At 41.8% G+C, this 21,435-nt stretch overlaps 1 protein-coding gene across 1 annotated transcript; it reads right to left on the bottom strand.

The window, feature by feature from the left end:
• Window positions 1-1,468: 1,468 nt before the first annotated feature.
• On the bottom strand, window positions 1,469-20,509 carry LOC146989744 (hexokinase-1). Its single transcript, XM_085763428.1, has 21 exons — window positions 20,138-20,509; window positions 12,945-13,107; window positions 10,138-10,286; window positions 9,909-10,028; window positions 9,537-9,632; window positions 9,268-9,367; window positions 8,953-9,136; window positions 8,123-8,278; window positions 7,898-7,985; window positions 7,475-7,620; window positions 7,145-7,337; window positions 6,929-7,040; window positions 6,108-6,256; window positions 5,355-5,474; window positions 5,077-5,172; window positions 4,366-4,465; window positions 4,098-4,281; window positions 3,821-3,976; window positions 3,463-3,550; window positions 2,671-2,816; window positions 1,469-1,625 (listed from the first exon to the last, which is right to left on the bottom strand). The coding sequence occupies exons 1-21, from the start codon at window positions 20,198-20,200 to the stop codon at window positions 1,478-1,480; spliced, it is 2,757 nt and encodes a 918-aa protein (XP_085619554.1). The 5' UTR covers window positions 20,201-20,509; the 3' UTR covers window positions 1,469-1,477.
• Between the last annotated feature and the right edge of the window lie 926 nt (window positions 20,510-21,435).

Here is a 21,435-nt window from a genome sequence, read left to right as displayed (position 1 = left end):
AGAGACCTGAATGATCAAATAAATCTTTATAAATACAAATCCTTCAGTGAGTATCAAGAGTAGCAGTCATCAATATGATCATTTCTCTTCAAAAAAAGAGCAAAAATAAATATTGAATTTGTAAGAATTGTGCTGCTAGTCATACAGTAGTTCACTTCTGAGCCTTTAGGAGCACATGGAGAACAGGGAGTGTGGGAAGGAGCTTTATTTCCGGAGGGTTTAAATACCCCGTAACGTTTTTAGCTACTGTAACACTCTGCTTACACACAGTTTGGCCATTGTTGTTCCACTGGCATCAATGTTAGCACCACATTCATGTTCATGACTGTTACTATAGGTGATAGGTATAGGCCCCCTGTGGTGATGAGGGCAGCCAACACCTCTTAAGACAACAAACTATCAGCAGCTGTGATCAGTACCAACAACAGGATTTCTACTTGGTAAAATACAAGTGCTCTTTGGACGTATTTTACAGTAGAGTACATTAGAGCAGAGTAGGATTGTTGTCTCAAATTAGAACCAATCTGCACATTCGATGAACATGTGACACGGTTTTTCCCTGTAGATCAAGTCCCTCTTCCGTCATTGTGTCATGGCCTCGTTTACAGCGCAGGTGCCGTCTGAGGGCATTTTGGACGACGGCTTCGTCTGAGTGCATCATTATTGCAACAGTAACATTTTTCAACATCTCCCGATATAAAAATAAAATAAATAGCATCATTGTATGTATAACATATTGTATTATATCTGGGTAAGATATTAAAAACTTAAAACAAAAATATTCCCATTCATGTCATTACACACACATATATGTACTATTATATGCCTATCACTTAATTCCCTTTTAAAATATGTGAGTAGCCTACAGCAGACACACTTTGGTGACTTTGGACTGGACCAGTGTTTTTCTTTATGTCCCTGCCTCTACTAAACATGTTGCAAGGATCCAAGTTTTGTTTTTTTGTTTGGTACTGCAATGTTTTGTTAAAATGGCCCTGAAGCAGCCGTATTTGCTGTTTTTCAACAGACTTCAGTTATCAGAGGAGTCCTCCAGATGGCGACATTGAAGCATTGTGTATGGTCTTTGTGTGTGAAGTTTTTTTTTCTTTTTCTGACTTGCACAGTTTCTCAGGAGCTGAGTGTGCATGCTTTATCACTAAGATGAGTTTAACCTCAGAAATCATAAAAATACAAAGACAATAAGAATTTTGGCTATTGTTACAATGGTTAATCAATCATGATCTAACTACAACACAGTGCCTGACTCTCTGCTACTTAACAAAGCAGAGAAAGCTATCTCTTTCTCACTCTGTCACATAGTCAGACTAAAGCAGCTACTGGAGCATGGCGCATTGACTGGACTGGTTTGATTTGATTTAGGAGGAAAAGGAGACAATGGGTGAGCAGATAGTGAAAGACAAGAGTACGAGGGGAACCCAGAAAAGTGGGGAGGTAAGAGTGAGACAGGAGATATGTTCTATTTATTGTTCAGCTCTTCTCTCAGCCGACAGCCCACGGCTGTGATGAGTGCAGCTCCTTTCCCGCTGCCGTCTTCTGACAGCAAGAAGTTGACATTACACTGAGGAGCCAGTTCATTGACTGTTTGATGCATGATCCGGGAGAAGCTATAGAGAGAGAGAAAAGATTTGACACAGTGTTATTGCACTGAACCAAATTTGAAAAACAGAGAGAGTCTAAATGTATGTTTTTAGGTGAAGCAGTGTACGGCACCAACGCCTCGGTAAGAGCGATCCTGTTTTACCAGAGTTGGCCTGAATCAGCCTGCAGGTCAGAGGCCTGAAAACGTGCCTGTTTAACAAGTTTAACAGCATTTTGGAAACTGAGGTGCTGGTGCCAAACAGCCAGAGCTCTCCTGTCTGGCTAAAGGAGGAATTAAGACTTTGTTTATGTTACTGTAAGCTAACATGGCCAGGACAGGCAGTTTCTTGTTCACTGACTGCAAACTGAAAGGATTAAGAACTTTGCCCATGACACGTGATCAATTGACATGACCCATAACAATAACCTCATAAATAATTGTGTTTAATTATGTGAGAGAATCCACCTGAACTCAGGCGTCTCTCTTGTATAGTGCAAACGGCAAAATGTGTTTTATTTGATTATGATTCAACATGACCTGAGTGCAATAAAGCATGAGACATGAGTCTGCTAAATTAATGTAACCCACTGACTTGTACTCTGCGTGCCATGAACTGGCTCATTGTTACTAAAATGATCACAAGGCCTTTGGTTTGTCATTATATTAGCTGTGCACCACTTCAGTGTATCAGAGCAGTGAACAGTATGTTACCACTGTTCCCAAAGTGTAGTAAGAAGCCACATGGTTAAATACAATTCAGCTTCCAGTTAAAGTTGTTAAAATAGCAAACAAGGACGTGTTTGTGACGTTATAGCCTGTAGCTCTTCTTGTCATCGCCCACAACAGGTGGAGCCTGTCCTTGTTTCTATTTGTATTTGTCTCCTGCGTACTGTAGTCCTTTCCACCCCAGTACTCAAACACAAATGAAATGTAAATAAGGTGAATGTGTCCGTACTGAGTAGCACATGGCCTGGTCGTCATAGGTCACATCTCACCTTGATTTTTTAATGCACTTCAGTAGACTTCAGTAAATAAGTTTGTCTGATCAGTTATTGATGAAATAAACTCACTGTGGGTGCAGCTTGTAGAGTGTCCCATCCACCCCCACGGTGATGTTGAGGTGGTCCAGTCCTCGGTTCTCTCTGATCTTATCGACCACAGCCGCCATTCCTGCCCCACACAGCTGAGCAGCACGATGTGACACCGCTCCACAAACCTAAAAAAGAAAACCGTTATCATCATTATTGCAACAGTTAACTAACTGTAAATGCAACAGTTTGCCCAGTCAGAGCTCCACAAATATAACAAATGTAACTCAACCTTTGCTTAATGTTGACTCCTGTATCGCCTCATATGCCTGGCTCTTTCACAAAACAAGCCTGATAACAATGTATTATGTGTCTTAGACTCTTTCACTGTGTTCACTGTGCAGTATTTACACTCAGCTGCTATTTTATTAGGTACACAACTGATGTAGCTTTGCATATAAATGCTGTATTCTCTGCAAATACCATGTGTGGTGAAACAAGGGACAAGGGTTTGTGTTGATACTGTAGCTGCTTTTGTGGTATTATCAAGGGTTGACCGTAATGCAAGACAAGGTGAGGCAAGGCAGCTTTGTTTATATAGTGCACTTCACACCAAGGGGCAACTCAATGTGCTTTACATAAAAACAAAACATTTAACAGTAAAAAATTGGAAAAAGAAAAAAAACACACAAACATAAACATATAGCATATTTAAATATTAAAATAAACCCCAAAAAAGTAAAAATTGGAAACATTATTAAACATACAATTAAAAGAAAGTAAAAAAGAATAAAAAGTCAGGGAAAATAATAATTGTTCTGCATGGTTTCTTACCTCTTTGACTATGATACTGTCATCACAGGTGCTGTCTAGTCCTAAGTGTTGCAGGATGGATCTGACCTGCAGCAAAGCCAGTCTGTCACTGGAAACACACACACAGACTGAGTCAGCAGCAGAAGGGAAATTAACTCAACAAAATGCAAATACAAGTTTAAAGGATAAGACCATCAGAAGCCTGGTAGTGAAATAAATAGTGATAATTTGATGCAGATGCTGTTATACAACAGATGCTAATTGAGAGCAGTGTACAGGCCACGTTCACAGGAGATGATGTTACTGTTCATCTCCTTGACTAATGCATTTTATATTTATGCAAATAAACAAAAACAAAACCAGTGCTCTTTTTTTTTACCTCTCTATCTGTGAGAGGAACTTTGTCTCAAAGATGCCTCTAGTCTTCAGTGTCTCAGAAATCTGTCCTCTGAACAGGAATCCTCTCTTGGTCATGTCTATGAGGATGTTTCGCACGATTTCACCGAGGTACATACCGCTGCACATTTTCTCGTATCTGTAAAATCCATACAAGGCCAAAGATTTAACAGACATAAACACACACAACTACAGATATGATACAATATGATATATGAATAATGTGTGTATGTGTGTGTGCGAGAGAGGGAGATTTCGACCTTTGTTTGCCCGGATTGAGCGAGAAGTCATCCACAGAGCGGTCGTACTCTGTCCTAATGTCGTCAAGGCATCCATTGTCTCCGAAAGCCCCCCACTCCATGTTGACACACATCTGTCCCTCGTCTCCCTCGACCAGATCGATGTTCTTCATCTCCTCCATGTAACAGGCGTTGCTGCCAGTGCCTGTGATCAGACGGACGCATTAGATGGACGGAGCAACGAAAACTGGACATTTATCAAAAAGAGTAATAATTCAGGTAAACTAACCGGCGATCAGTCCAATCTCACAGGTGGGTTCCTCATAGGCACAAGTCATCATTGTTCCCACTGTATCGTTGACCACAGCCACCACATCCAGGTCAAACTCCTAAAGAGGAAACAAACAAGTTAATGTTGTATCACTATATCGGGGTTTTTTTGTACATCATCATGCCTATCTCAAACCTTCCATTCATTTCAATAGTTATTGAACGTACAGTGGCCTGCCAACTTCAAGATTATCTATCAAAACTAACCTCTTTGAGCCTTTCCAGTCTGGTTTCCATCCCAATCACAGTACAGAAACAGCTCTCACTCAAATAACATGACCTTCTATTAGCAGCGGATTCTGGCCTAATCACTCATACTCCTAGACCTCAGTTCCACCTTTGGCACAATGTCTCTCATGCTATCCTCTTATATCATTTGGCCAGCACTGGGGTTTCTGGCATTCCTCTTCAGTGGTTCCATTCTTACCTGTCTGACCGTTCTCAGTTCATCCAAGGAGAAAACACCAGATCGTCACCCTCACCACTCCATCGTGGTGTCCCACAAGGTTCTGTCCTCGGTCCCCTACTCTTTATCATCTATATCCTCCCTCCTGGCAATATTTTCCGTAATTTTGGTATCAACTGTTATGCTGACGACACTCAAATCTACATCACCACCAAACCGGACATTACATTATTATGTTTCACTGAATGACGCTGCCTCTCCTACCTCTCTCCTCTTAATGGCATCCCTCAGCAGTCCCACCACATCTTCTCCTTCACAGTCTGTTGCCTTGAAGCCTTTCGTCCATGTCACCAGGATGCCCTGCACAGACAAATGATCATTGTCATATCTTGCATACAGTAGGGTCGGTGCCTTTCTGTGGGCTCATGAAACACAATGCTGTCAAGGTAACACCATCAATGCTGCTTGAAAGTTCACATTATCTCAGTGAGAGTGAGTGACACCACAGTGCAACTCAAAGGAAGGAGAAGGATTGCACTCACAGCGTCCAGGCTGGTCTGTCGACAGGGGAACGAGAAGGTGAAGCCCAAAGGCAGACGGGCGTTCTTCATCCCCATGTAGTCCAGGAAGTCACTGATGCACTGTACAATGTGATCAAACAACTGGAGGCAGAGAGAAGAATCAGATACATCAATGTGTGATACCACAGCAGCATATAGTTCATGTGCACATTTTCATTTTCATTGCTCATTTTTCCAGCCTCCAGTGATCAATCTAGTACTTGAGCAACCTTAAATATTAGATGTTATGTAACTTCACTGAACTGCACTTGTGAATAAATCTGATAAAAGAAGAAAGTTGTGCAATAGGAGAGTAAGCAGAAGTCAAACTAGGCAAAACAAGATTAAAACACCTGTTACACGTTACAAAAAGACAGTGACAGGAAGAGAAGTGGTGGCAGAGGGTGAAAAGGCCAAAAGGTGACAGACAGGATTAACCTAAACCAAGGGGGTTATGTCTATGTTTTAAAAGACTGTCAACTCAGTGCTAATCTTGACCAGTCAACCTTTCTATCCGTCTTCCTCCAACCTATCAACCCTCTCTGCTTCTATCCTATTTTCTTTACTCTAAGCCATAACAACCGTCACTGCACCAACCTCCTAGCTGTGCCACCATGGCAACAGGCGGTTAAGTTCAAAGCCTTTAACCCACGCTTGTGTCTCTCCAGTGCTCTGTCTGTGTTAATTATGTCAGTCTGACATGGATTATTGGGTCAAATGACCGATAGACCTCACCTCCTCTCCTGTGCCTTGCATCACTTCTAAAGGAATGGCGTAGATCTTGTTGTGCATCTCCACTGTCCTCCTCTTGCCAGAACGAATCTTGACTAACAAGACTCTGAAGTTGGTTCCTCCTAAATCCAAAGCTAGGAAGTCTCCATTCTCTGGCAGACAAAAAGATGAAGATCAATTAAACAGTTAAAGACCCACTCCCGTGAAAATCGTGTTTTTTGAGCTTTTCACATGTTCCTGTGGCATTTTTCTTGTGTTAGAGCACTTATCAGCAGAGAAGGAAGTGCAAAATTGCATTTCAGAGTTTTTCTGCCTTCAAACTGCTGTGAACCAATGGCAGACTCAAACTGGCAGTTTCAGGAAGACTGGAGTTGAGGGTGTCACAGCTCCAGGGGAGGGCACTAGTGCTACAAGCTCCCGCCCCGCTCTGCATCTGGCTCAGAGGTGAAAGCCTTCACAGCTCGGTGTAGCTGTCAAGGTATAATAGGTATAGCTCACCTGGTAGAGCAGCTTGCACTGTGAGCAAGGACTATGCACCAGTCTGGGATCGAATCCCAGTGTGGAGTTTTACGTTAAACGCGCTGAATCTGTAATTGTACAATGTCCAGCTATCAGCAAGCGGGGGGGTGGGGTGCGAGGAGGTGGCTGGGCGGGTGCAGAGCAGCGCAGTCTCCGCCCACCCCCCAGAGGTGCATTGCTAATGTGCATGGCTAATGAGCTGGTTTTAAAATGGCCGAAAAGGGTCGCGGGAGTGGGACTTTAAGGATTGTTTTTTCCTACAACAGACCAGATATAACCAGCTTGAGTATGTACGAGTGTGTTACCTGTGCCATCGGGAGTGCTTCGTACAAATGTTGGCAGCATTTTAACAGTAGCAGAATCCTGAGTGCTCTTCGAAAGGCCATTTTGGATCTCTATCCTCATTCGCTTCTTCACCTGCAGAAATAAATGATATTTGAATTAATTAAAATACACATAGTCAAAGACTCAAAGACACAAACATGCGCACACACACACTACAGTTTCATCTCTGTCCTCACCTCCAGCAGCTGTTCCGTCGTCAGGCGGAACTCAGTCAGTGTTTGGGCGATTTGTCGCGATTGGTCGGCGAGTCTGTAGGCCACAGCTGTCACCATGGCAGCGCCCTTGCCACTGCCGCTCTCTGACAGGAGGAATCGAACATCGGAGTCCGGGACCAAACGACGGACGGCCTTGTGAAGGCGACGGGCATATCTGAAATAGTTGAAGTGATGAAATCTTAATTTTGCCATCTTCAGATAGTAAATAGACTCATGAAACACAAGTTTGTAACCCACTCCCGAGCCTATACAAATGCATAGATGTTGATATTGTAGGCTACTCTAACTCACTGTGGGTGCATCTTGTAGAGGGATCCATCGATGCCCACGGTGGTTCGAAGTCGTGAGACGCCTTTGTTCTCCTTTAGCCTCAGCAAGATGGCAGCCAGGGTGGCAGCTATAAGGTTGGCAGAGCGGAAAGACACGATGGTGCAAACCTGAGGGAAAAGCAGGGGTGAGAGGAGACAGACATCAAGCAGCAGATCCAACCTTAATGAATGACAGAACAAGATGAACACAGCATCTCATGCTATGAAGTGTTTTTTAACATGTTATGTTGTTAAACATCTGTTGCATTTTACATGGTTTTTAATGCATCTAAGTGTAAATGCTGTGATTGTTTGAAAGTTTTTAGAAATAAACATTTTAAATTCCTTTTGTGGCGAAAGAATTCAGATGATTCAAGTGTTATTTCAACATCAGTACGCTACACACATGCTGCACAGCAATGCAGTCATCAGTTGAGGGCTCCACACCAAGTCTGGTTAAAATCTCTCTGCATTTGGACAGTCCTTCCTTACTCCTAAAAAGGACAGAAGCACAGAGAGAAGGAAGAGACGCAATGACTGACCAGAAAAGAACACGACTGAGCAATTCAGTTTTGGATCCACTTCAATGAGATAATACATCTACTGTTTGTGACTATGTTGTTTGACTTACTTCTCTATGGCTGAGATGTGTTTGGTCTCGAACTTTCCTTTGGTGAGCAGCTCAGGAGTGATCCTCCCCTCAAACAGCATGCCCTCTCTGGCCATTTTCACCAGAATGAGACGCACCAGCTCACCCATGTACATACCACTGACCATCTTCTCAAATCTATGACACGGTGAAAGAAAAGAGAAGTTAGTAAAACAGTCCTCCCCAACATCCTGAGTCTTTTTCCAAACAGATGAATCTTCTAGAGTAGCTAAAGATGCCGCTATTTGTGTTTCTGGCAACTTATTTCTTCTACTTCATAATTCAGAGGAAGCTTTCAATGTGCAGATGCCACTCGCCTCATGGTGGGGCTAAAGGCATCTCACATTGTTAGTACAGTACTCTCATGTTACAAGGGCAGGGCAGTGTGCCAACACAGAGCGCCGCCTCTTTCTCTGAGTTGTCTGTGGCAACTTGTTTAAATAACAGACATGCAGGATAACTTAGATCTTAAAGCACTGCATCATAAGTCAGCTACACTAGTCTAAAGATAAAAAAAAGTTTCTACTCATTACTTTAAAAACATTACTTAAATGCAATTCTGATTCAGATTTTTTTTACATATATACATATATGTATATACATATTATATATACAATAAATGAATACATTTTTCTGAAATGATGTTTCTCTCAAACCAAAATAGAACAAACTTCAGCGTTATTTAAGTGCAGTATTATTAGTAACTGACAGCTAATCATCATATGATTCTGTGTTTCCCCTGCGATTGAGTAGTGGCTCATCTAGCTTCTCTTAGGGATGAATAAGGATGTGGTGGTTTTGTTTTGACATACAGCTGTTTGCCGGGGTTCAGAGAGCCTCGGTCTATCTCTCTGTCAAACTCTGTCCTGATGTCCTCCAGTCTGCCGTCGTCTCCGAAGGCTCCCCACTCGGTGTTCACACACATCCGGCCCTCATCTCCCTCCACCAGGTCGATGTGACGCAGCTCCTCCATGTAGCACGCATTGGTGCCTGTGCCTAAACACACAGACATATACACTCTTTAAGCTTGATCTCATTTCTCTTCTACATGTTTGATTTATCTTTAAAATGTATTATTTATTTATTTAAAGGTGTAATAATGGCAGAGACTATCTAAAGTCACACACCGATGATGATGCCGACTTCACAGCGCTGATCATCAAAACCGCAGGTCATCATTGTTCCAACTGTATCATTTACCACAGCCATGATGTCAGCTTCATAGTCCTGAAATAATCAACACACATGAAGAGGAAAACCAAATTCAATTTTCTGTCATCTGTGCCATTTTGCATCCCTGCCAAATCCATTAGGACAAACCAACTGATAACCTAGAAATGCAGGAGTGAAGTGCTGCATCAAATGGGAGCAAATGAGAAAAAAATATGAGACTCACTCCTCGTTTCTTAATAGCTTTGTTGAGCAGCTTGACGACATCCATCCCCTCCACTCCACTGGCCTTGAAACGTTTTGTCCATGTTATCAGATAGCTCTGGAGACACAGACACAACCAGACGGAAAATGAGAAACCACACAGGAAGGTTTAAAACTTAATGGTTAACTTGGTTTTGCTGGACACAGCCTGAATCATGTATTAACTGTGGACCTCCATCACAGCTACGGCAACGTAAATGACTTGTATGGTAATCTGCATGTATTTGAATGAAAGATAATACCTGGAAAGAGTTGTGCGTCACAGGGAAGTCAGCTAGACAGTAAATTACATAAGCAAGAAAAGTACTGGTTGATTGATCTGATTTTGTTTTACCTCATCTAGTTTGGTCTGCTGGCAGGGGAAGGAGAAGGTAAAACCAACTGGGAGTTTCTTGTCTTTGATGCTGTGTTTTTCCATGAAGTCCCCAAGACACTCCGCCACATGGTCGAACAGCTGGAACAGAGGTGGAAAGAGGGAGCGGTTGTTTCAGGTTGAGCTGAGGAGAGTGTGAGTGTGTGAGTGTGTGTGTGTGCTTGTGTTGGGTTTTTCAGTATAGATTTACCCTGGTTCCGCTGCCGTGTATTATGTCCTCTGGTGTGTCGTAGATTTGACTCTCCATCTGAACCGTCTGTTTCTTCTCACTGCTCACTTTGACATGGAGGATCCTGAAGTTACTGCCTCCCAGATCCAATGCAATGAAGTCTCCTTTCTCTATTGGGACAGAAAGAGAAAAGAGGGAGAGAAATGTCATTTTGCGGTACATGCACTTATACACTTATGTTTTCATAAAGCTCCTTTCCAGCATTAGTCCTTTGGTTTCCTCTATAAATTGCTGACATCACTTATGAACACACAGCTAATAAAGACAGCTCTGAAATAGATATTTACACAACAGGAAGACATGCAATATCACATCTTTCCTCTGTCAGCTTCGCAAACTGACACACTTCTCACTTTTACTCTGCATTGAATTAATGTCACACAATGTGAAACTTACACTCAACATGAGGAATAAGTAGTGTATGGAAAGAAAGCTTTTATCTGAAGTTATGTTTTCTCTTTGGGCCAAAACAGACATAAAGTCAAACTTGCATACTTATTGCATACATATATGTAACTATCATCATATGTGTATATGGTGTAAAAAAATCTACTTCCTGTATGTTCGTTACTGATTAGAAAACACTACCAGTGGTAGCTGTCGAGAGATTTTACCAGAGGTGATGCTTCGTCGGTTAATTATCATGAGTAAACTTGTTATTATCCAGCAGGGAAACAAGCAAATTCAAACTGACACTGTTGTGTAAACAACAAAGAGTGAGAAGCTGTTTTGTTCAGTAAATAATACCAGTGTGTTAAATGTAAGAGCACTACGTATTTAGCCCATTAAACCCAATGGAAATCAGATGCACATTAAGTCAGTAGTCACTTGGCGATAAGTGATGATAGTAGTTTATTCTGTTGCATGTTGGCTTTGGTTGGTTATAGCTTTAGCTTTAGATGAACTCGTTGTAATTAAGTGGGTAGCGAAAGCCTTCAAAGAGCCAAGTCAGAGAGCGTACTGACCACTGATAAAAGCGGATAATTCAGGCAGTGCCACCTAACTCGATAGAGATATAGTCTACTCCCTTCTTGTTACTCCGTGATTCAGTACAAACTGTAAAGCTTCATCTCACGGTACGCACATAAAGCACGAACGAGACGTGCTGCTACTTGTCAGAAAGTTCCTGGTGCAGCTGCAAACAGAGTTTAGAGTAAAGAAGCTCTATTGATTATTTTGTAGTGCTCCATCTTTACCTGCTTTCTGAGCAGTGTAACTTCACATTACTACTGTCTTGTGGTGCAACTTTTTGCACAGATCAGAATGCAAGGTCAGGTCAGTGCAGTTTACGTTTGGCAGAGGGACTGATAATTTATCAGGAAGGAATGTAAATGCAGCAGAGAAGAGCAGGAACCTGTTTTCAAACTAGGAAACACAACACCATAGCAGATAGTTACAAGATAATGAGAAAAGATAGGTCTTCGATATTCGAGTCTTAAAGTGAACATGCTGTTCAGCTTCATGTGTGCACATCTAATGATGGCGAAACATTAAATGTTGCCACAACTCATAGGTTAACTCCGGCTCTCTCTTACTAGACACTAAACACTGCTGCTGTTGCTTCAACAAATTCACTTTTATCCATGAATGTGTGCAGTAGCATTAAAAAAGCCATTGTAATACTTAGTTCTACATTTGCCCAGAGAAGGACACAAGCAGTATCAGCAGAACAGCAGCAGCATTAAGTCTACATGAAGTCAGGTACATATAGTATTTAGAAAAACACAGTGTAGTACAACTGTATGTGCATTGGTGTAACTTTAGGACTTTCACTGTCACTGTCCTCACTAACAATGGTGGCAAGATTAGTGCTAATCTTTTAAGTGTATGTGTGTGTGTCTGGACGTGCTGTTATGTTGTGGACTAAAGTAGATTTAAGATTCCCTTTGTATCGACCTGTGTTTGCTTGTGGGCAAGGGAGAGGGAAAAACAGAGAGAGACAGAGAGAGAGGAAATAGCTTTTGTTTCAATGATGTTTAGGTAATAGAATCTGCTTCTCTGTTCAAGAGGAGGACAGACCGACACACACACACACACACACACTCTCTTCCCCAAGTACATCACGTACATTATGTGACAAACTCTGAGTCACTTTCACGTGCATCACAAGGGCAGCGGGACTGCAGTAAATTAGGATTAGACAGCATACGCATAGTGACGTATAGACAGGGAGAGAGAGGGGAGCAAGCATTACAAGAGGAAACATTTTGATCTCAAATTCATGTTATATTAATGTACACAAGAGAGCGGATGTGCCGGATGAGGAGTGGAAAGTGTCATGAATGATCATTTCTCTGTACGACAGATTTAACAATCAGCACAGTTTCCAGGATTGTATAGTTATTCAATCAGATAAACACCTTCAATTGTCGTCATCGCCAACTGTCGTGAGTGGTTCTCCTACTAATCTAATCTATCTACAAACACTCTATTTGTTATAGCACTGTTGACTCACAGCTAGAACAACCTTGGCTAACATCACAGCACATTTCCTGTCTTTATGGTTATAGCTCATTTCCTCCCCTTATGCCAAACACGTGTAGATCTGGACACACCTCATGGTTGTCAGGCCTCTTCCTCATCACAATACACAGTCTTGGTGAATGAACGACTGTAACTTTACAGAGCTGAGTGGTGTTGGTCAAAATATACTTTTCAATTTCAGTTTCTTCCTTCTTTATAGGATTCTCCAAATGTGGGCTTCACATTCACAAACACTGTGGGCGGCCTTTGTGGATACCCATTCAGTGAGGGTCAGAGGAACTCACCTGAGCCATCGGGGATCGATCGCACAAACGTTGGCAGCATCTTTAGTGTAGCGGTGGGGTTAGTGTCCCGTCCCAGTCCTTTGGACAGCTCCCTCCGAAACCGTTGCATGATGTCCAGTAACGTCTCATCAGAGAAACGCATAGAGTACAAGTACTTATCGATCTGAAATGAAACATTAAACAAACAAACAAAACAAAAGCATCAGTCTCCTTAATCTTGACAATCAATCAACCACAAATCCAGTATACGCAACATCTTCCTGTCACACTTCTGCTAATTAACTTATGAGTTCCAACTGAAGTAACAGAGATTTACTGGCTTTGCTAATCACAGTTACTGTAAGCACAATGATGCAGTAAACATCTCCATAAACAAACTCCTCATCCCATAACGTTTTAGTCACCCGTGAAGATAATCCACTCCCTGATTGATTGAAATCTTTAATCATAGCTTGCTTAACCCTTACATGAATCACAGCCATATAACATAAAAAATACTTTTATATTTCTTTATTGCAGGATCGTTAAGTTTTTAAATGCATCTGTGCAGTCAGTGTATAATAAAAAACACAGCGCCATCAGTGTAACACAAAGTAAGATAAGGAAAAACGCATTGAAACAACAACAAACTTCAAATTGATGACATTTTATGACTTTATGAAAACGTTTGAATAGTTCATGTCAGAAATACAATATCTGCAGATAGAGCACAGGTCTGGGAATCACACATCTTGAGCAGTTTCATTACCCGTTGAAACCCAGTGTGTAAAATGTCACAGACACAACAGCTGTAGGCTATGGCCTTTCAGGGAACAGGATGTTTAACAATGCTGGTGAAATCGACTGTTGCATCACACAGTGTGGTGAAGCAAAGACCTGCTCTATGATCTGACAGTGTGGCAAACCACGAGCACAATATTAGTCACACATAACTCTGGTTAAGTGTCATGTTCATTGTGACCTGCTCTGTAAAATGACGGTGAAGCTAAGCAGGATTAACTCTTCCAGTTGTCAGTAGGACTCATAACTGGATTATCACCAGTCTGTTTCATAACTCACTCCCAGAATCTTTGCAACAGAGGCAAGAAAAAAAAATCAATTAACCCTTTACATTAAGTCCATCTGCATATCAATACAGTCAGATACAGTCATAATTATAAACAAACACTATCTTATCAACTCCCAAATTAGAGTACTGTCCTTGTCCAACACTAAAAATATAATTCCACCATTCATAGTGTAGTACATGTAGTATGTGTAGTAGGCTCCGTGTAGTACGCGTAGTACGTGAAGCCCTCAGCTAATGACATTAAAAAGAGCTAATTAGAGTCAGGGGTTTTCTTTCGTGGAGAGGAGGTGTGGGTTACAGCTGCACCGACTCATAAATAACACTGAAAAGATTATAAAATCACCTCAAAGAGTTTAAATATTCATCAATCGACCATTAGACTAGAGTATGGAGATGATTTATGACTCCAACTAGCCTCATTGTAACTGTATTTAGTCTCTGTTCATGTGTCTACCCTACACAAGTCATGGAGGATGGTATCCTGCCATCAACATCACGGAAGAACCAGCAGCTCGCCGAAAAAACACCAGAGAGCAGCTTGACCGTCTACAACACAACTGGGGAAGTGTTTTATGGGCTGATGAAACTAAGGTTGAATTATTCACGAAGAACATGCATGGTCTCCATATGTCTCCATATTTATCAAGGTATCTTATAGGATGACATCAGTGTGACTGTCCACCTGCTGAAGCGCAGTAGATGGGTGTGGGTGTTGCTGTTGGATAATGAGACTAAAAATATAAATAAATCTACAACAGAAAGAATGCAAACAAAGAAAATCCACGTTTCTGGCCTAGACCATTATTTAGTAGAGATTATGTGGACTGTCCCAAAGAGTTCAACACTATATGAATCTCTGAATTATCATTATAAATATCTCATCAGAAGCTTCTAAAGGAGCTGGTCTGAGGTATCTGATGCCAAAGGAGGTTTGACCCATGATTAAATATGTATTAAACACTACTTAAATACTACACTTACTCAGCTGAGGATATGTTCAATAAAGACACAAGATATTTTAATTGTTTGTGTGATATTAGTTTAAAGACACCGTGATTCTCTGTATTTGTGGTTTATATTAAAATCATTTCACATTTCATGATCAATCAGTGCAGAAAACCAGGTGATTCCCAGTGGTTTTTATGATATTTTGTATGAAATACATAACAATCACAGGGTCAGACTAGTGCACACACATGCTCACATGATTCAGTATTCACAAACCAACTATTCCATATGTACTATGACGTTTGTTATGGCTCTGTGTATAATTTACTAGTATTACGCATTGTAACAGGCATTGAGTAGGAAAGGAATTGAGTAACTTCCTGTTTAAGGAGTCACACATTAACTGCATTTCCTGTATAGCGCTGGTCTTTAGTAACTGGAGCAGAACAATTTCCAGTTTTGGGGGTGAGAGGACAGATATTGACTTTTCAGTAGAAACAATCCAGTTCAACAGATATTACTTATAAATATAGTTTGATTTTGATGATTTGAAAAGGACAATAAAAGACAGTTTACAGGGTGACATAGAATATGATAACAGAATCAGCTGTGATGAGATTTGAGATTTTAAGTGGTCAGCCTAGCTTTTGTCACACAACAGATGGACGTTAACGGGTTTTGAATAATACAAACAGGCTGTGAGCCAACAAGGCTGGAGAGTCACCTACATGGGGCCAGTATTGTCCAACTTTAACAACTCTGTAGGTGTTACATTCCCTATAATGTGTCTAAATGTGGAGTCTCTGGGATGAAAGCTCATTAGCACATGCTCTTGTCAGACACAGCTGAGAAAATGTAACCTCTCAATTTTATAATTATACATCAGTGCTGTTAAGCTTCTGGACAGCACTGTTATATTTTACACTGAGGTCTACTCTGAATTTTGACAAGACATTTTCACAGCAGTGACATGTTGGTGCCTGTCAACGCCCTCCCCTCAAGACCTCGCTGCAGGCCCTCAGCATCTGTTATACCAATTACACAGTAAACAACAAACCCCCCACTGGCTTTTTGTGACTACACACAAATACTACACTCTTCAGCTGTCACAACCACAGAGACACCTAGAAAAATTAACAATGCACATGCAAACTTAATGCCACTATAGTTGCTATATAATAAACATACTGTATATAGGCCTATTCCAGCAGAATTACCAAATCACTCATGTGACAAATCAACAATCCAACTCAGATTGAACAGTTTAAAGGAGAGCAATTAAAAGTCAACTACACTGACAACCTGCTAATTCATTCTCATGTCACGATGGGTATTTGTCCTTATGATAAGACATTAAAACTGTTTAAAAATATCTGTTACTAAGAGTTTGTTGTTGTGTACATGTTCATGTATATTTGCATTCAGTCTGTTTGACCCAGGTTCTCTGTTGAACATGAGGAAAGCAGATGTAGAAAGAGCCACTGCACCAAAAATGTCTGGAGTTTCCTACGACAGCATGTACAGAAACATCCTATATTAATTTGGACTCAGGGAAAATAAAGTTGTTGTTTTTTTACCTTCACAGCGCAGACAGCCTGTTACTGAAGAACTGTTCGGACTACTATATGATTAATCACTGAAAGAGTATATTGCACTTTTATTACACTTTTATTGCACCCATAACTCCAACACTCCCTTCATTTTGCACAGTTTAATGCATTGTTGTACATTAATATTTGCTCTTTTTATGTATTTATTTTTACTGATGATTTACACAAGAAACATACAATAAGCAACATTCAAAATAATGTTGTTTATTGTATGTTTCTTGTGTTTGGATGTTGTTTATTGATGATTTTATCTTATGCACTCCTCTGTAAAGTGTCATTGAGTGGCTTGAAAGGTGCTTTCTAAATACAATTTATTATTATTAGATTCAGATTCAGATTCATAATTTATTGTCCCCGAGGGGAAATTCATTTTCACAGTTCTGTTCCAGATAAAAACACATTATACATAATGCATACAGTTGTCCAGTGGTGTTCAATTCAGTCCTGTCCAAGTTTTGGGCTACACATGGATCAGCAAAGCATGAGTTAACCAAGTGTTCAAATATTTTCCATTCAATGTTAGAGGAACACATACAGTACTAAGTTGTGGTACGACTCTGTTGAACATGCTGGAAAACACGTGTGCATTTGTTTCTGTGAATGAAGAAATTAAGCCTGTACAAGTTTAGTGTAGATCATGTGCACTATTCTAGGTGTCAGCTGATGTAAACAGATCCATTCATGTTTGGCACTTCAACACGTCGATCTACTGCCAGATCATTCTGCTCATGCCAGCTGCTGCTAAACACTGCTACTGCACTTACTGTTATATTACTCTTATCACTATGTCGCCTCTTCCTCTTCTGGTTCCACATTGATCATTGCCAATGATACAAATTGCACATACAGAATATAATGTTTAATATTTCATAAATGGTGTTTTTGGCTGGGTTCTCAGTAACTCACATAATATATAATATTATAATATATGTGAAGTGGCGGTTAGGCATGTGTTCCTAATCAGCTAATTGAATGAGAATGCATTCTTAGCCGGTCCACATAAATAACAATGTGTTCCTAGCTTGAGCCGCCAGGTCGTTGTTGCAAAAGAGAGGATTAAAAGCAGGCATTGTCCACATTGTCTCCACATGAAACTAAGAGACATCGGTTGAACTACAGGTTAAATTCAGTTCATGCTGCAGGAAAGACATTAGCATCACTGTACTATGACTCAGCACTCTGCAGCTGGAAACCATGTCTAAGCACTTTATTTGGTAGCAGTGGGGCATCATCTGATCTCACTCAATTCAGATAAACATCTTTAGTGTGGGCTTTACACCAAGCACGAATAAAAGACACCACTGTCTTCATCACAATTACACACCCTCTTAGTTTATCAGTGAAATTTCTGACTAAAAAAGGAGTGTCTGTTTTTTTCACCACTGTCGAGTAAAGTGACACCCCCCCGGTGAGGTTGCACGAGGCCTCTGTGGTTTGCACGCATGAGGCTGTAAAGGCCATGTTTCCCCTTAAACACACCTCTGACACACAACTTTCTCTCAAACTGTTTGAGTTTCAGGAAGGAAGAGATTACTCTCTCCACCTCTCCCTCCCTTCCCTCCCTTTTTCTTCTCCAGTCTCACTCCTTCTCTGTCTCCTTTCTGTTTGCATTCCTCCAAACAATGCCCCGTTCTCCTTGTCACTGTGAGGTGCTTCAGGGAGCCACTGAAACCTGACTCCATTGTGCATGTGCGTGTCCGCGGTGTTGTGCACGCACAGCCTCGCCATGTGGAAAAATACCGTCCTCTACGTTGCCCTCTCCTGCACCAAACCTTCTTCAACCTCACCCAGACACACATACACACACATCAAAACACTGCTGACAGTGTATCAGGGATTAAAGTCAAGGACAGTGCAGTGGGCTGAGCGGAGTGGAGATGCACTCAGCTGATTGGGCCTCTTTGACAACCACAGACACAACCCAGTCAACGGGAGATTTGAAATTATCTTCACACTTTCACTTCTTTACGGCCATTTAAATCCCGAGCTGTGGTTGAGGCCTATAGACTAACCCTGCTCTTTGAAAAAGCCACACAATAGCAACACACCTGGCACTGTGTGTGAGCGTGTGGGTGTATTTGTGTGTAAGCCTTCTCCTCCCGTCACCTGTGGTCACATGGTTCAAAGCTGGCCTATTTTAGGGAGGCAGGGAGAGGAAGAGAGCAGGAGTAAAGCAGGAGGGAGATGTGTTGTATTACAGCAGATCCTTGCTGCTGATGAATGTATTTTAACCTAACAGACTGTGATCTGACGCCGGCGCAGCAGGCACACCTGGGTATGACAGCTTTGTGTCTTGTCTTAGATGAATAAAGAATGCACAATTTAACTCAACTGAGAAAAACAAAAGAGAAAATGTGGCTCTTTTTTTTTCCATCGACACAGAAAAAAACCCGCAGCATTTGGTTTTATGCATAATCTGCAGTCGGTAATCACGTGTGACATCATCAGCAGGAGACCTTAAAGGGCCCTTGCGCAATATGTGAATTAAAAGCACATGTTGGGCCGGTATTTCAAATTCGGACGAAATGTGAGGATCACATTCCCAAAGAGTCAGAAGGCATTGTAACGTCCTGACTCAGTTTTAAGTTAAGGGACTATGTTTGATTACAGAATACAAATAAATGAGGTTGTTTCCTGGCAACGTGGTATTATATGGCACAGTTGATCAGTGGGACTGGGAAGTGTGGAGACTGGAAAAAGCTGCGCTCACACACTCACCACTCTGAGTGGTCCAGTCAGTGTTGTCCCTGGAGTCTTACAGTGGGGGCCGCTCAGCTGAAGAGTTATGAAAGAGGCACATTCATGGACTTCACCTCATGTCATTCTCCTCCTCTCTCAAGCTACATTTCATAATCAATCATGCTTTAAAACTTCCTTAAAGAAGTTAATTTTTTCTCAGTTGTATAAAAATCTTGCTTCTTCTTGCTTGTTATGGATGATGTGTAAGTGCAGATATGGTGAAAGATTGGTCTCTTTCTACACTGGCAAAGAAAAGAGTATCATAACAGGATCAGAAAGGAAAGTCAGTGACCCCCCAAATGTCTTTGCTCCTTCATGTCAAGTTCCTCGACCGTCATCCTTCTGCCCCTCTGTCTTATCATGCTTGCCTCTGACTTCCTCCTCTCCTCTTTGCCACACCTCTTAAAACTTACATCATGGCATCAGCCAGCCACACACGCGTGTCATGTCTACTTTCACATCTTACTACACAAACCCACGCCTGTGCAGTTAGTCACGTCCCACTGGACCAGGCTGATTCGGATCCATCACCCATTACTATAAGAACATCTCAGTCATGTCTCACACCGCTCTCTGCACATGACCAGTGTTTTATTCACTTCCTGAAAAAAGATCTGTGAACACTTCTCAACACAACTACAGCTTTACAGCAAAGTTTTCATGATGGCATGTGAATGAACTCAATGACCTCTACGAAACATGCTCCTCTCTCTTCACTACTTGTAACTTTTTCTTCACTTCAGTCTCTTTCTCTGTGTCTCACACACATACACACACAGACAAAAAGAGCAGCTAAGACAGATGCGGAAGAAACAGAAGGCACTCACCTTTTTAACCTGATCATCCTTCAGTTCAGTGAAGTAATATGCTAGAAGCTGGGCCGCAATCATCCTGGTCCTTCTTGTCTCTCACACACACATGCAGACTCACTTGAACACACACACACACTCTCTCTCTTTCTCCCTCTCTGTCACACACGTTCACCTACAGCCAGATGGATAAAAATCCAAAAATAAAAAGGTAACAAAAAGACAGAGAAACTCTGCTCTGGCTCTGCTTTGAACATAAACTCTCTCACACGCTGCAAGAGATATAAAAATATCCCGAGTTCAATCCGGTGTGGTTTAAAATAGACAGAGCTTCTCCATGTGCCGCTAAGACTCTACAGCTCTTCTTTCTCTGTGCATGTGAGTGAAGCCAGGAAGCATGAGTGAGACAGCAAGTTTAGCGCAGGAGGCAGAGAGGAGGAGAGAGAGAGAGAAGGTGCAGGGAGGAGCCGAGCGTGAGCCCTGCCCCCTTTGTGTAAATTCATTGGTTGGAGTGTGAGTGATCTAGGCGGGGGTTAGTGCCACATCCTCTTTTCTACCATTGGCTGGTATGCTGATGCCTTGAAGGCCAACTCAGGGATGGAGGAGGAAAGGGGGGGGCGCTAATGAGGGTGGAGGACAGGCAGGCAGGGAGGGGGAGGGATAAAGGAAGAGGGAAGTACAGTGAGGAGGAGGGCGTTTGGGTTTTACTGTTTCAAGGAAGTAATAAACTTAGATTCCATTCAGTACGCGTTCAGTGAGAAAATGAGTCACACCCTCAACATTTTAAAGCTTTTGAGTAAGTTGTAGAATGGCTTAGGAGGCAGAGAGGATCCAAAGCCATTCAGTTCTTTGAGCCTGTGGGGGGAACTTCACAAGGTGGAAACACAAAGCTCTGGTAAAGTTCAGGAACATGACTATAAGGAGGTCAGGGAGCATCAGTGGATGTTTTACCTAGGGGGCAGTGTTCAGGAGGAGGATATTGTGCAAACCCCCTCTGTCTGAGAAGTCAGGGAAACTCCACTGGTGATTAAAGCAGAAGTAAGCGGAATATTTGTGTTAATATAAGTCTTAAATAGTTATATCTTCCGACAGCAATCACTTATATAGAGTGTTTGCTCTGAAACACGGGTCTGTCAGTCACTCTGCTCTGCTGTAAGCCGAGGAGAAAACTTTCCTTGTATCCTACAACCTTTATCCAATGAGGAGAGAGAACGGCATGAAGGGGCGGTCCTCTCTGTGTGTGCAGCCAAGGGATGCGCATGAATGTGGTGACGTAGGGACGAGGGCGGGGACTGCTAACTCCATCGACTGACAGG

This window comes from Trachurus japonicus, chromosome 3, assembly GCF_045865225.1.
Source record: "Trachurus japonicus isolate A0001 chromosome 3, Traja_1.0".
In the NCBI taxonomy this organism is placed as follows: Eukaryota; Metazoa; Chordata; class Actinopteri; order Carangiformes; family Carangidae; genus Trachurus; species Trachurus japonicus.
Note: the sequence above shows the minus strand (reverse complement) of the source record. Positions and strands in the feature narration are given on the sequence as shown.

What these genes read in the sequence shown, in the direction of transcription:
- LOC146989744 (XM_085763428.1), bottom strand. Translation starts at nt 20,200, where the DNA reads ATGATTGCGGCCCAGCTTCTAGCATATTACTTCACTGAACTGAAGGAT. An exon ending in TGAAGTCGGCATCATCATCG is followed by an intron (nt 9,137 to 9,267) that starts GTGTGTGACTTT and finishes CTGTGTGTTTAG; the next exon opens with GCACAGGCACCAATGCGTGC. An exon ending in CTGAACCCCGGCAAACAGCT is followed by an intron (nt 8,279 to 8,952) that starts GTATGTCAAAAC and finishes ACCGTGTCATAG; the next exon opens with ATTTGAGAAGATGGTCAGTG.